At 52.0% G+C, this 13,451-nt stretch overlaps 1 protein-coding gene and 1 long non-coding RNA gene across 2 annotated transcripts; one reads left to right on the top strand and one right to left on the bottom strand.

The window, feature by feature from the left end:
- The first annotated feature begins 717 nt into the window (after positions 1-717).
- Positions 718-4,011, top strand: LOC135441968 (uncharacterized). Its single transcript, XR_010438587.1, has 3 exons — positions 718-769; positions 1,993-2,147; positions 3,771-4,011. It is a non-coding gene; the product is annotated as an uncharacterized LOC135441968 (long non-coding RNA).
- Positions 4,012-5,940: 1,929 nt separating this feature from the next.
- Positions 5,941-10,850, bottom strand: LOC135441966 (prostasin-like). The gene is made up of 4 exons (XM_064701516.1): positions 10,660-10,850; positions 9,497-9,831; positions 7,653-7,849; positions 5,941-6,562 (listed from the first exon to the last, which is right to left on the bottom strand). Exons 1-4 carry the CDS (start codon positions 10,848-10,850, stop codon positions 6,191-6,193), a joined length of 1,095 nt encoding a protein of 364 aa, XP_064557586.1. The 3' UTR covers positions 5,941-6,190.
- Between the last annotated feature and the right edge of the window lie 2,601 nt (positions 10,851-13,451).

Raw genomic sequence — 13,451 nt, 5'->3', positions numbered from 1 at the left:
ACAAACCAGTATGGACCCAAAAATCCCCGTGAAAATCCATAAAAGTGCATAGAAACCAGTATAGACCAGTATGGACTGGGACCAGTATGGGGCTGGAAATGCACCAGAACCAGTACAGACCAGTATAGACCAGTATAGACCAGTATGGACCAGTATAAACCAGTATAGGGCCAAAAAACCCCATAGAAATCCATTAAAGTACATAGAAACCAGTATAAACCAGTATAGACCAGTATGGACCAGTGAGTCCCCAGGTGCTGGGGATCCTCAGGGACTTCCGGGGCACCCTGTCCATCAAGGACCTCAGGTGGGACCAGTACAAACCAGTATGGACCCAAAAATCCCCGTGAAAATCCATTAAAGTACATAGAAACCAGTATAGACCAGTATAAACCAGTATGGACCAGTATGGGATTAGGACTAGGAGTGACTGGGAGGGACTTGGAACAGGCCAGGACCAGTATGGACCAGTATAAACCAGTATAAACCAGTATGGATCCAAAAATCCCCATAGAAATCCATAGAAACCAGTATAGACCAGTATAAACCAGTATGGACTGGGACCAGTATGGGGCTGGAAATGCACCAGAACCAGTACAGACCAGTATAAACCAGTATAGACCAGTATGGACCCAAAAATCCCCATAGAAATCCATTAAAGGGCATAGAAACCAGTACAAACCAGTATAAACCAGTATGGACCAGTGAGTCCCCAGGTGCTGGGGATCCTCAGGGACTTCCGGGGCACCCTGTCCATCAAGGACCTCAGGTGGGACCAGTATAAACCAGTATGGACCAGTACAAACCAGTATGGACCCAAAAATCCCCGTGAAAATCCATTAAAGTACATAGAAACCAGTATAGACCAGTATAAACCAGTATGGACCAGTATAGGGCCATTAATCTCCCTTAAACCAGTGTCAGTGCAGAGCTGTGGTGGGCAGTGGTCACTCAGGGGTCACTCAGGGGTCACTCAGGGTCACTCAGTGGTCACTCGGTGGTCACTCAGTGGTCACTCAGTGCTCACTCCCATGGGGTCAATGGTCACTCAATGGTCACTGTGGTCACTGTGGTCACTCAGTGGTCACTCCCTGTCCAGCCAGATGACCAGCATCACGCAGACCGACATCATCAGCACACTGACCATTGCCAGGGGTCACTCCCATGGGTACAGCGGTCACTCAGTGCTCACTCAATGGTCACTCCCATGGGGTCAATGGTCACTGTGGTCACTCAGTGGTCACTCCCTGTCCAGCCAGATGACCAGCATCACGCAGACCGACATCATCAGCACACTGACCATTGCCAGTGACCATTGCCATGAGTTCAATGCTCACTCCCATGGGTCAATGGTCACTCAATGGTCACTGTGGTCACTCAGTGCTCACTCCCATGGGGTCAATGGTCACTGTGGTCACTCAGTGGTCACTCAGTGGTCACTCCCATGTCCATCTGTCCAGCCAGATGACCAGCATCACGCAGACCGACATCATCAGCACACTGACCATTGCCATGGGGTCACTCCCATGAGTTCAATGGTCACTGTGGTCACTCAGTGCTCACTCCCATGGGGTCAATGGTCACTGTGGTCACTGTGGTCACTCAGTGGTCACTCAGTGGTCACTCTGCCCCCCAGCCAGATGACCAGCATCACGCAGACCGACATCATCAGCACACTGACCATTGCCAGGGGTTCAGTGCTCACTCCCATGGGGTCAGTGGTCACTGTGGTCACTCAATGGTCACTGTGGTCACTCAGTGCTCACTCCCATGGGGTCAGTGGTCACTGTGGTCACTCAGTGGTCACTCCCATGTCCATCTGTCCAGCCAGATGACCAGCATCACGCAGACCGACATCATCAGCACACTGACCATTGCCAGGGGTCACTCCCATGGGTCGGTGGTTGTGACCATGGGGTCAATGCTCACTCCCATGGGGTCAATGGTCACTGTGGTCACTCAGTGGTCACTCAGTGGTCACTCCCTGTCCAGCCAGATGACCAGCATCACGCAGACCGACATCATCAGCACGCTGCAGTCGCTCAACATGGTCAAGTACTGGAAGGGCCAGCACGTCATCTGCGTCACGCCCAAGCTGGTGGAGGAGCACCTCAAGAGCGCCCAGTACAAGAAACCGCCCATCACCGGTCAGTAATTAACGCCCCGCTAATTGGCCGGCCTTAATTAGCGCCCTTATTAATGCCACAGTGGGGGTGGGTGCGGGAATTAATGGGGGAGTGGGAGATTGGGAATGGGAAACCCCCCCGGTGGTGGGAGTGGTACGGTCTGGGAACCGCCCTGAGGGTGCCCTGTTAATGAATTTCATTCATTAAAATAAATTAATTAAAATTCAATTCATTAAAATACAATTCAATAAAATTCAATTCATTAAAATTCAATTCATTAAAATTAAATTAATTAATTATGGCTAGTGATCACCATTTTAATGAGCTTCTCTTAAAGAATATGCTCCATAATAAACATCACACCCCTGTGATCCACACTGAATGGTTCTGCCCAGAAACCTCCTCCCCCCTCGGGTGGTGGGAGTGGTACGGTCTGGGAACCGCCCTGAGGGTGCCCTGTCAATTAATTTCATTCGTTAAAATTCAATTAAATCAAAATTAAATTAATTATAACTAAATCAATTAAAATTAATTAAAATTAAATTAATTAATTATGGCTAGTGATCACCATTTTAATGAGCTTCTCCTAAAGAATATGCTCCATAATAAACATCACACCCCTGTGATCCACACTGAATGGTTCGGCCCAGCAACCTCCTTTTCCCCCCCCGTGGTGGGAGTGGTACGGTCTAGGAACCGCCCTGAGGGTGCCCTGTCAATGAATTTCATTCGTTAAAATTAAAATATTAAAATTCAATTCATTAAAATTAAATTAAATTAAAATTCAACTAATCAAAATTAAATTAATTAAAATGAAATTAATTACTTATGGTTAATGATCACCGCTTTAATGAGCTTCTCTTAAAAGAATATGCTCCATAATAAACATACATAATTAATAGATGTACACCCCCGTGATCCGCACTGAATGGTTCGGCCCAGAAACCTCCTCCCCCCCCCAAGGCTTTCCTGTTAATGAATTTAATTAATTAATTAATTCCCATTAACAATCACCACCTTAATGAGCTTCTCTTAAAGAACATGCTCATTAATTAATATACTTTAGTTAATGAATAAGCCTTAATGGACACCCCCCCCCCAAATGAATGGTTCGGTCCAGAAACCCCTCTAAGGCTCCCCCATCAATGAACTTAATTAATTAAAATTAATCAATTCCTGTTGATGATTGCCACCTTAATGAGCTCCTCTTAAAGAGCCAGCTCGTTAATTAATATACTTTAATTAATACATAAGCAAGCCCCCCACCCCGCAGGAATGGTTCGGCCCAGAAATCCCCCTAAGGCTGCCCGTTAATGAACAGTGTTAATTAATTAATTAATTAATTAATTTCTGTTAATGACCGCCAGCTTATGGAGCTTCTGTTAAAGAGCATCCTCGTTAATTTACATATTGTAATTAATAGATTTCCTCCATTAATAACCCCCTAATTAACAGCGCCATTAATCGCGTCTAATTAGCTCTGTTGATGACTCCTCTATTAATTACCCCCTAATTAATGCTGTTAATGACTCTCCCTATTAATACCACCCTCATTAATTACCTCCCTAATTAATTGCCCCTAATTACGGTCATTGAGGGCGCTAATTAGCGCTAATTAACGCTAATTAATTCTGTTAATTGCAGTGGATTCCATCTGCCTGCGCTGGGCGCCCCCGAAGCACAAACAGGCCAAGGTGGCCAAGAAGTGAAATTCCCAATTTTTCCCAATTTTGGGCGTTTTTACCCCAAATTTTGGGATTTTTTTTCCCTCCAGTTTTGGGGTTTTTCCCAAATTTTTGGGTTTTTCCCAAATTTTTGGGTTTTTCCCGGAAATTTTGGGGTTTTTTCCACCAAATTTTTGGAGTTTTCCCCTTTAAATTTTGGGGATTTTCTTCAAATTTTTGGGGTTTTTCCCTCAAAATTTTGGGAATTTTTTTGGGGGGTTTTTACCCCAAATTTTGGGTTTTTTTTTGGGTTTTTGTTTTTGGGTTTTCCACCAAATTTTTGGGGTTTTCCCCTTAAATTTTTTGGGGTTTTTCCACCAAATTTTTGGAGTTTTCCCCTTTAAATTTTGGGGGTTTTCTTCAAATTTTTGGGGTTTTTCCCTCAAAATTTTGGGAATTTTTTTTTTGGGTTTTTTACCCCAAATTTTGGGTTTTCCCTTTAAATTTTGGGGATTTTTTCCTGAATTTTTGGGGGATTTTTCCACCAAATTTTTGGGGTTTTCTCCTTAAATTTTTGGGTTTTTCCACCAAATTTTTGGGGTTTTTCCCTTAAATTTTTGGGGATTTTTCCACCAAATTTTTGGCGTTTTCCTCTTAAATTTTTGAGGTTTTTCCACCAAATTTTTGGGGTTTTCCTCTTAAAATTTTGGGGTTTTTCCCCCAAATTTTTGGAGTTTTCCCCTTTAAATTTTGGGGGTTTTCTTCAAATTTTGGGGTTTTCCCCTCAAAATTTTGGGAATTTTTTTTTGAGTTTTTCACCCCAAATTTTTTTGTTTTATCCCCAAATTTTTTTGTTTTTTCCCCCAAATTTTTTTGGTTTTTCCCCCAAATTTTTGTGTTTTTTCCCCCAAATTTTTGTGGTTTTTTCCCCAAATTTTTGTGATTTTTCCCCCAAATTTTTGTGTTTTTTCCCCCAAATTTTTGTGTTTTTTCTCCCAATTTTTGGGGTCCCCCCAATATTTTGGGGTCCCCATTTCCCTCCCCAGTTTTGGGGTCTCCCCCACCCCAAATAAAGCAGGAAAAGGACGGGGAGGGGTCTCTTGAGTTTTTATTTTTGGGGAATTTTTTGGGGGGATTTTAGGGCTCAATTTTGGGGTCCCACTCCCATTTTTGGGGTCCCCACCTCAATTTCTTGGCGTTTTCACCCCAAAACCCAACCCAGGACCCCAAAATCTGGGATTTTCACCCCAAAATCAGGATCTGAACCCCCAAATTCAGGGTTTTCACCCCAAAACCCAACCCAGGAACCTCCAAAACCCAAACCAGCGCCCCAAAATTTGGAATTTTCACCCCACAATCAGGATCTGAACCCCCAAAATCTGGGGGTTTCACCCCAAAACCCAACCCAGGACCCCAAAATTTGGAATTTTCACCCCAAATTCAGGATCTGAACCCCCAAATTCAGGTTTTCACCCCAAAACCCAACCCAGGACCCCAAAATTTGGCATTTCCACCCCAAAACCCAACTCAGGATCCCAAAATCTGGAATTTTCACCCCAAAACCCAGAGCAGGACCCAAAATCCAGGATTTTCACCCCGAAGTTAGAACTGGGACCCCAAATTTTGCCGTTTTCCCCCCAAACTTGGGACCAGGACCCCAAAATCCCGGATTTTCACCCCAAAATCCAGAGCAGGAGCCCCAAAACCCAACCCAGGACTCCCAAAATCCGGGATTTTCACCCCAAAGTCAGGCCCAGGACCCCAAAATCCGGGATTTTCACCCCAAAACCCAACCCAGGACCCCAGATTTTTCCGTTTTGCCCCCAAAACTTGGGACCGGGACCCCAAAATCTGGGATTTTCACCCCAAAATCAGGACTAGGACCCCAAAATCTGGGATTTTCACCCCAAAACCCAACCCAGGTCTCCCAAAATCCGGGATTTTCACCCCAGAACCCCAAAATCCGTGTTTTTCACCCCAAAACCCAGAGCAGCGCCGCCCCCAGCAGCAGCAGTGCCCGGCTGTGCCCCGGTGCCACCCCCGTGTCCGTGTCCGTGGTACCTCCCTGGCTTGGCCACAGTGGGCGTGGCCAGGACCCCAAAATCCTTGTTTTTCACCCCAAAACCCAAAGCAGGACCCCAAAATCCGTGGGTTTTTTTCCCCCCAGAACCCCAAAATCCGCGTTTTTCACCCCAAAACCCAGAGCAGCGCCGCCCCCAGCAGCAGCAGTGCCCGGCTGTGCCCCGGTGCCACCCCCGTGTCCGTGTCCGTGGTCCCTCCCTGGCTTGGCCACAGTGGGCGTGGCCAGGACCCCCAAAATCCGGGATTTTCACCCCAAAACCCAGAGCAGGACCCCAAAATCCGGGATTTTCACCCCAGGACTCCCAAAATCCGTGTTTTTCACCCCAAAACCCAGATCAGCGCCGCCCCCAGCAGCAGTGCCCGGCTGTGCCCCGGTGCCACCCCCGTGTCCGTGTCCGTGGTCCCTCCCTGGCTTGGCCACAGTGGGCGTGGCCAGCCCGGGGGAAGCTCCGCCCACTGGCAGGGAGCCTCGGGCACATCCTGGGAGATACCATTGGGGACAGCAGGGGAGGGGGGTGGGCGGCGCGGGGCCAGCTCGGGGACAAGGGAGAGGATCCAGGGCAGGTGAGGGGACACCCCCGTGTAGACACCGGGGCGCCCGGGGAGGCCGCAGGCGTCGCCCCAACTCACCACGCCCGCCAGGTGCCAGGTGCCATTGAGGCGGCAGGACAGGGGACCGCCCGAGTCACCCTAGGGGACAATGAGGGGACATTGGGGACACTCAGGGGATTGGGGACATGGGGACACGGGGACCCCGCCCAGGTGCCAGGTGCCATGAGGCGGCAGGACAGGGGACCGCCCGAGTCACCCTAGGGACAATGGGGACACTAGGGGAGGGACATTGGGGGAATTGGGGACACTGGGGCAGGGTGGGATTAGGGATAGGGGACATTGGGGACATTGGGGACATGGGACCACCCACGCGCCAGGGCAGGGCCATTGAGGGGGACATGGGGACGCCATTAGGGACATTGGGGACAATGAGGGACATTGGGAGGGGATTGGGGACATTGGGGACATTGAGGGGATTGGGGATTAGGGGGGATTGGGGACATTGGGGACATTGGGACCACGGCGCGCAGGAGGCAATGGGGAGCATTGCGGGACATTGGGGGACATTGGGGACACCGGATTGGGGACTTGGGGACATGGGGAATTGGGGACATTGGGGGAATTGGGGACATTGGGGACATTGGGGACATTGAGGGAGCATTGAGGAGACATTGGGGATATGGGACAATGAGGGGACATTGGGGACATTGGGGACATTGGGGACATTGAGGGGTTGGGGACATGGGATGGGACATTGGGTGGGACATTGAGGGATTGGGGTGGGGACATTGGGGACATGAGGGCCCATATGGGGATGACATTGGGGACATTGAGGGGACATTGGGGGTTGGGGACATTGGGAAGGGGACATTGGGACATAGGGGGGAATTGGGGGACATTGGGGGACATGGGACACTGAGGGATTGGGACATGGGGATAATTGGGACATGAGGGGCATTGGGACATGGAGGGACATGGGGACTGGGCACATTGAGGAGGGACATTGGGGAATTGGGGTTGGGACACTGAGGGGCATTGCAGATTGGGACATTGGGACACATGGGTAAGAGGGACATCAAGGCGACTCCAAGAGGTGACACTGAGGGGGGGCGGCAGGGACACGGGAGGTGACACGGTGACACCGACACAGGGAGGTGACACCGACAGGGAGGACACACTGAGAGGTGACACCGACACGGGGAGTGACACGGTGCACACACACACGCACCTGGCAGGCGTCGCGCTGTCCCTGGGGCAGGCCGGCGCACAGCGTGTCCCCCGCCGGTGTCCCCAGCTCTGTCCCTGTGTCCCCTGTCCCTGTCATTGTCCCTGTCATTGTCCCCAGCGCGTACAGGCAGCGGCAATGGCGCCGGCTCAGCAGCGGCACCTCCAGCTGCTGCAGCGTCTTGGGCGGTGGCAGCGGCACTGAGGGGACAATGGGGACACCACGGGGTCACCTGGGGTCACCAAGGTGTCCCCAACCCCGTCCTGTGGTCATCACAGTGTCCCCAGGCCTGTCCTGTGGTCACCCCAGTGTCCCCAACCCTGTCCTGTGGTCATTGTGGTGTCCCCAATTCCCCCTCAGTCTCCCCAATGTCCCCAATGTCACCCACCGGCCATCTGGACGTGTCCCCACCCAGTATCCCCAATGTCCCCAATGGTGTCCCCAATGTCCCCAGTGTCCCCAATGGTGTCCCCATGTCCCCAATGGTGTCCCCTTGTCCCCGTTGTCACCCACCGGCCGTCCAGACATGTCCCCAGTGATGTCCTCAATGGTGTCCCCAATGTCCCCATGGCCCCAATGTCCCCACTGTCACCCACCGGCCGTCCGGACGTGTCCCCAGTGGTGTCCCCATGTCCCCACTGGTGTCCCCATGTCCCCAATGGTGTCCCCATGTCCCCAATGTCCCCAGTGATGTCCCCAATGGTGTCCCCAATGGTGTCCCCATGTCCCCATTGTCACCCACCGGCCGTCCGGACGTGTCCCCAATGGTGTCCCCAATGGTGTCCCCATGTCCCCAATGTTGTCCCCAATGGTGTCCCCAATGATGTCCCAATGTCCCCAATGGTGTCCCCAATGGTGTCCCCAATGGTGTCCCCATCTGGTGTCCCCAATCCCCAATGATGTCCCCAATGGTGTCCCAGTGTCCCCAATGTCCCCGTTGTCACCCACCGGCCGTCCGGACGTGTCCCAGTGATGTCCCCGATGATGTCCCCAATGATGTCCCCAATGATGTCCCAGTGTCCCCAGCCGGTATCCCAATGTCCCAATGATGCCCCAATGGTGTCCCAGTGTCCCCATGTCCCCAATGGTGTCCCCGTTGTCACCCACGGCCGTCCGGACGTGTCCCCAATGATGTCCCAGTGTCCCCAGTGGTGTCCCCATATCCCCAATGGTGTCCCCAATGGTGTCCCCAGTGATGTCCCCATATCCCCACTGGTGTCCCAGTGTCCCCATGTCCCCAATGATGTCCCCAATGGTGTCCCAGTGTCCCCAATGTCCCCGTTGTCACCCACCGGCCGTCCGGACGTGTCCCCAATGATGTCCCAGTGTCCCCAGTGGTGTCCCCATATCCCCAATGGTGTCCCCATGTCCCCAATGGTGTCCCCAGTGTCCCAATGGTGTCCCCAATGATGTCCCCATGTCCCCAATGATGTCCCCATGTCCCCAATGATGTCCCATGTCCCCAATGGTGTCCCCAGTGATGTCCCCAATGATGTCCCAATGTCCCCAATGGTGTCCCAGTGTCCCCAATGGTGTCCCCAATGGTGTCCCCATGTCCCCAATGATGTCCCCACTGTCACCCACCGGCCGTCCGGACGTGTCCCCAGTGATGTCCCCAATGATGTCCCCATGTCCCCAATGATGTCCCCATGTCCCCAATGATGTCCCCATGTCCCCAATGGTGTCCCCAATGGTGTCCCCATGATGTCCCAGTGTCCCCAATGGTGTCCCCATGTCCCCAATGTCCCCATGTCCCCACTGTCACCCACCGGCCGTCCGCACGTGTCCCCAATGATGTCCCAGTGTCCCCATGTCCCCAATGTCCCCATGTCCCCACTGTCACCCACCGGCCGTCCGGACGTGTCCCCAGCCGGTGACGGTGCAGTTCATGCCGGGGTCAAAGGTCACTCCAGCAGCAGGAAGGCACACGGGCCGTACCAAGCGCGAGGGGCTGGCGGGGGGGTCCAGCCGGGCCAGCGCCAGATCCCCCGCCATGTCCACGCCCCCGCTGACGTCACCCCCCGTGACGTCATCATCCCGCCGCCGCCGCCCGCTGTCGTGATAGTCGCGATAGGCCGGGTGACGCGCGACGGAGGCCACGCCCCTCACCTGGGCGTCGGGGGGGGGGGACAGGAGCTGCAGGACCCCCAGCGTCACCCGGTACTCGGGGAGGGGGTTCTCCCTACGGGGAATTTGGGGTCAGGAATCGGGAATTTGGGGTTTTGGGGGAAATTTGGGGTTTTTGGGTGAATTGGGGAGGGTTTGGGGGGGTTTTGGGTCAGGAATTGGGATTTTGGGGGGTCCTGAAAGGGTCACCCGGTATTTGGGGAGGGGGTTCTCCCTACGGGGAATTTGGGGTCAGGAATCGGGAATTTGGGGTTTTTGGGGAAATTTGGGGTTTTTGGGGAGTTTTGGGTAAATCCTGAGTATTTCTGGGGATAGTTCAGGGTATTTTGGGGTAAAATCCCAGGGTATTTTGGGGGGATATTTTTGGGGTAAATTCCATGGTTTTTGGATCATTCCCAGCGGTATTTTGGGGTAAACATCAAGGTTATTTTTGGGGGTATTTTGGAGTAAATCCCGGGGTATTTTTGGGGTATTTTGGGGTAAATCCCAGGGTTATTTTGGGGTAAATCCCGGCTATTTTGGGGAATATTTTGGGGTAAATCCCAGGGTATTTGGGTATATTTTGGGGTAAATCCCAGGATATTTTGGGTTAAATCCCAGGGTATTTTGGGTCTATTTCGGGGTAAATCCCAGGATATTTTGGGGTAAATCCCAGGGTATATTTTGGGGGATATTTCGGGGATATTTTGGGGTAAATCCCAGGGTATTTTGGGGTAAATCCCAGGGTATTTTGGGGATATTTCGGGGTAAATCCCAGGGTATTTTGGGGGATATTTTGGGGGCTATTTCGGGGATATTTTGGGGTAAATCCCAGGGTATTTTGGGGTCTATTTTGGGGTCTATTTTGGGGTGAAACGGGGCGTTTTTGGGGTGTTTTACTCACGGCGGGAAGCAGTGGGCGGCCGTCAGCACCCAGGCGGGGGCGATCAGGGCCCCCCCGCAGACGTGGCGCCCCCTGAAGGCCACGCTGACCGTCCATGGCCACTGCCCCTCCTGCGCCCCCGAGCCCCCCACCACGCGCCGGTGCACGGGGGTCCCGCACGGCACTGCGGGGGTTAAAATGGAGCCGTCCATTTAACGGGAACACCCCCCAAAAATGGAGCCATCCATTTAAAGGGAACCCCCCCAAAAATGGAGCCATCCATTTAAAGGGAACCCCCAAAAATGGAGCCATCCATTTAACGGGAACACCCCCCAAAAATGGAGCCGTCCATTTAAAGGGAACCCCCAAAAATGGAGCCATCCATTTAAAGGGACTCCAAAAATGGAGCCATCCATTTAAAGGGACTCCAAAAATGGAACCATTCATTTAAAGGGAACGCCCCCCAAAAAATGGAGCCATCCATTTAAAGGGAACCCCCAAAAATGGAGCCATCCATTTAAAGGGAACCCCCCCAAAAATGGAGCCATCCATTCAAAGGGAACACCCCCCAAAAATGGAGCCATCCATTTAACGGGAACACCCCCCAAAAATGGAGCAATTCCCTTATAGGGACCCCCCCCAAAAATGGAGCCATCCATTTAAAGGGAACCCCCCCCAAAATGGAGCCATCCATTTAAAGGGAACACCCCCCCTATAAATGGAGTCATCCATTTAAAGGGAATCCCCCATAAATGGAGCCATCCATTTAAAGGGAACGCCCCCCCAAAAATGGAGCCGTCCATTTAAAGGGAACCCCCAAAAATGGAGCCGTCCATTTAAAGGGAACACCCCCCAAAAATGGAGCCATCCATTTAAAGGGAACCCCCAAAAATGGAGCCATCCATTTAAAGGGACCACCTAAAAATGGAGCCATCCATTTAACGGGAACCCCCCCCAAAAATGGAGCCATCCATTTAAAGGGAACCCCCCCAAAAATGGAGCCATCCATTTAACGGGAACACCCCCCAAAAAATGGAGCCATCCATTTAAAGGGAACCCCCCAGACCCAATTCAGGGAACCACCCCAAAATGGGAGCCATCCCCTTAAAGGGACCCCCAAAAATGGAGCAATCCATTTAAAGGGAACCCCCCCAAAATGGAGCCATCTCCTTATAGGGAACAGCCCCCAGACCCAAATTAGGGAGTACCCCCAAAAATGGAGCCATCCCCTTATAGGGAACAGCCCCCAGACCCAAATTAAGGGATACCCCCAAAATGGGAGCTATCCCCTTAAAGGGACACCCCCAAAATGGGACCCATCCCCTTAAAAGGAGCCCCCCTCCAAAAACTGGGATATCCCCTCCAAAAATGGGACCTTTCCCAAAAACAGGAACCCCCAAAAATAGGACCCCTCCCCTTAAGGGACCCCAGAATTCAGGACCCCCAAGCCCAGGGACCCTTCCCAGGTGTTTTCCCCTCCCCTCTCACCTGGGTCATCTTCTGCTGTCACCCCCCAGTGACCTGTGAGAAACAAGGGGGGGTTTGATGACGTCAGAGACGCTTTTTGGGGACCCCCCCCATTAAGATGATGACGTCATTTCCCCCCCGGGGGTGACCTGGCCGGACATTGGGGCCACCCCAACATCCGGGATGGCAGCGGGTGAGCCGGAAAAACCGGCCCTGGAATGTGAGCTGTGGAACCCCCCCCCCCCCGTGCCCTGCGCGTGGTACCTTCCTGCGACACCTGCGTGACCTTTGACCCCTCTATGTGTCCCCTGTGACCCCCCCTGTGTCACCTCTGACCCCCCTGTGTCACCTCTGACCCCCCCGCAATGTCCCCCCAAAATCCTCACAGCCCCTCAAAACCGCGTCCTCAAAATTGTCACTCTTAATTAATTTTTTTTTTGCTTCTGATCCCCTCAATTTTTAAATTTTGGGTTCCCTCAGAGCCTTTTTCTGTGTCCCCTCAGAGCCTCAAAATCCCCCAATAAGAATCCCCCCCGCAAAATCCTTTCAAATCGCCCCAAAAATCCTCTCGGAATCGTTGAAATCCCCTCAGGATCTCCCAAACCCGCTCAACATTTTTAAAATCCCCTCGGATTTCCCCAAAACCTCATCAGAGTCCCTCAAATCCCCTCGGATTTCCCTCAAAACCTCATCAGAACCCCCCAAATCCCCTCAGACACCTCCTAAATTCCCTCACGCTCGTCCCTGCCCAAAATCGCCTCAGAAAAATCCGAAATTCCCTCAGATTCTTTTCCCGCCTTTTTTCTCCCCTCAGAACAACCCCAAATCCCCCCGGATTCTCCCCAAAATCCCCTCACGGTTTTCTTCCTCCTCATCCTCTCGGATGCTCCCTCCCCAAATTTCTTCCCAATTCTACCCAAAAAACCCTCAGAAACCACGAAAGTCCAAAATCTCAAAAAATCCCAAATCCCCTCGGATTCCCCTCAAATCCCCTCGCGGTTCCCCGCAAAAATCTCCTCCTGAATTCTCTCCCGATCCCCTTCAATTCCCCTCAAAATCCCCTCAGACCCTCCCAAATCCCCTCAGATGCCCCTAAACCTCCTCAGAACACCCCAAAAATCTCCTGATATCCCCCCAAAATCTCATGATTACCCCAAAAATCCCCTCACGATTCCACCAAAAATCCCCTCTCACGGTTCCCCTCCGAAATCTCCTCAGGATTCCCGCCCAAAATCCCCTCACGTTTCTCTCCAAAAACCCCAAAAATCCTCTCACGATTCCCTCCAAAAAACCCCTTAAAATCACCACGGTACACCCCAAAACATCCTTTCAAATCCCTTTAAACT

The sequence above is a fragment of the Zonotrichia leucophrys genome, unplaced genomic scaffold (genome assembly GCF_028769735.1).
Source record: "Zonotrichia leucophrys gambelii isolate GWCS_2022_RI unplaced genomic scaffold, RI_Zleu_2.0 Scaffold_758_24006, whole genome shotgun sequence".
NCBI classification, from domain to species: Eukaryota; Metazoa; Chordata; class Aves; order Passeriformes; family Passerellidae; genus Zonotrichia; species Zonotrichia leucophrys.
Note: the sequence above shows the minus strand (reverse complement) of the source record. Positions and strands in the feature narration are given on the sequence as shown.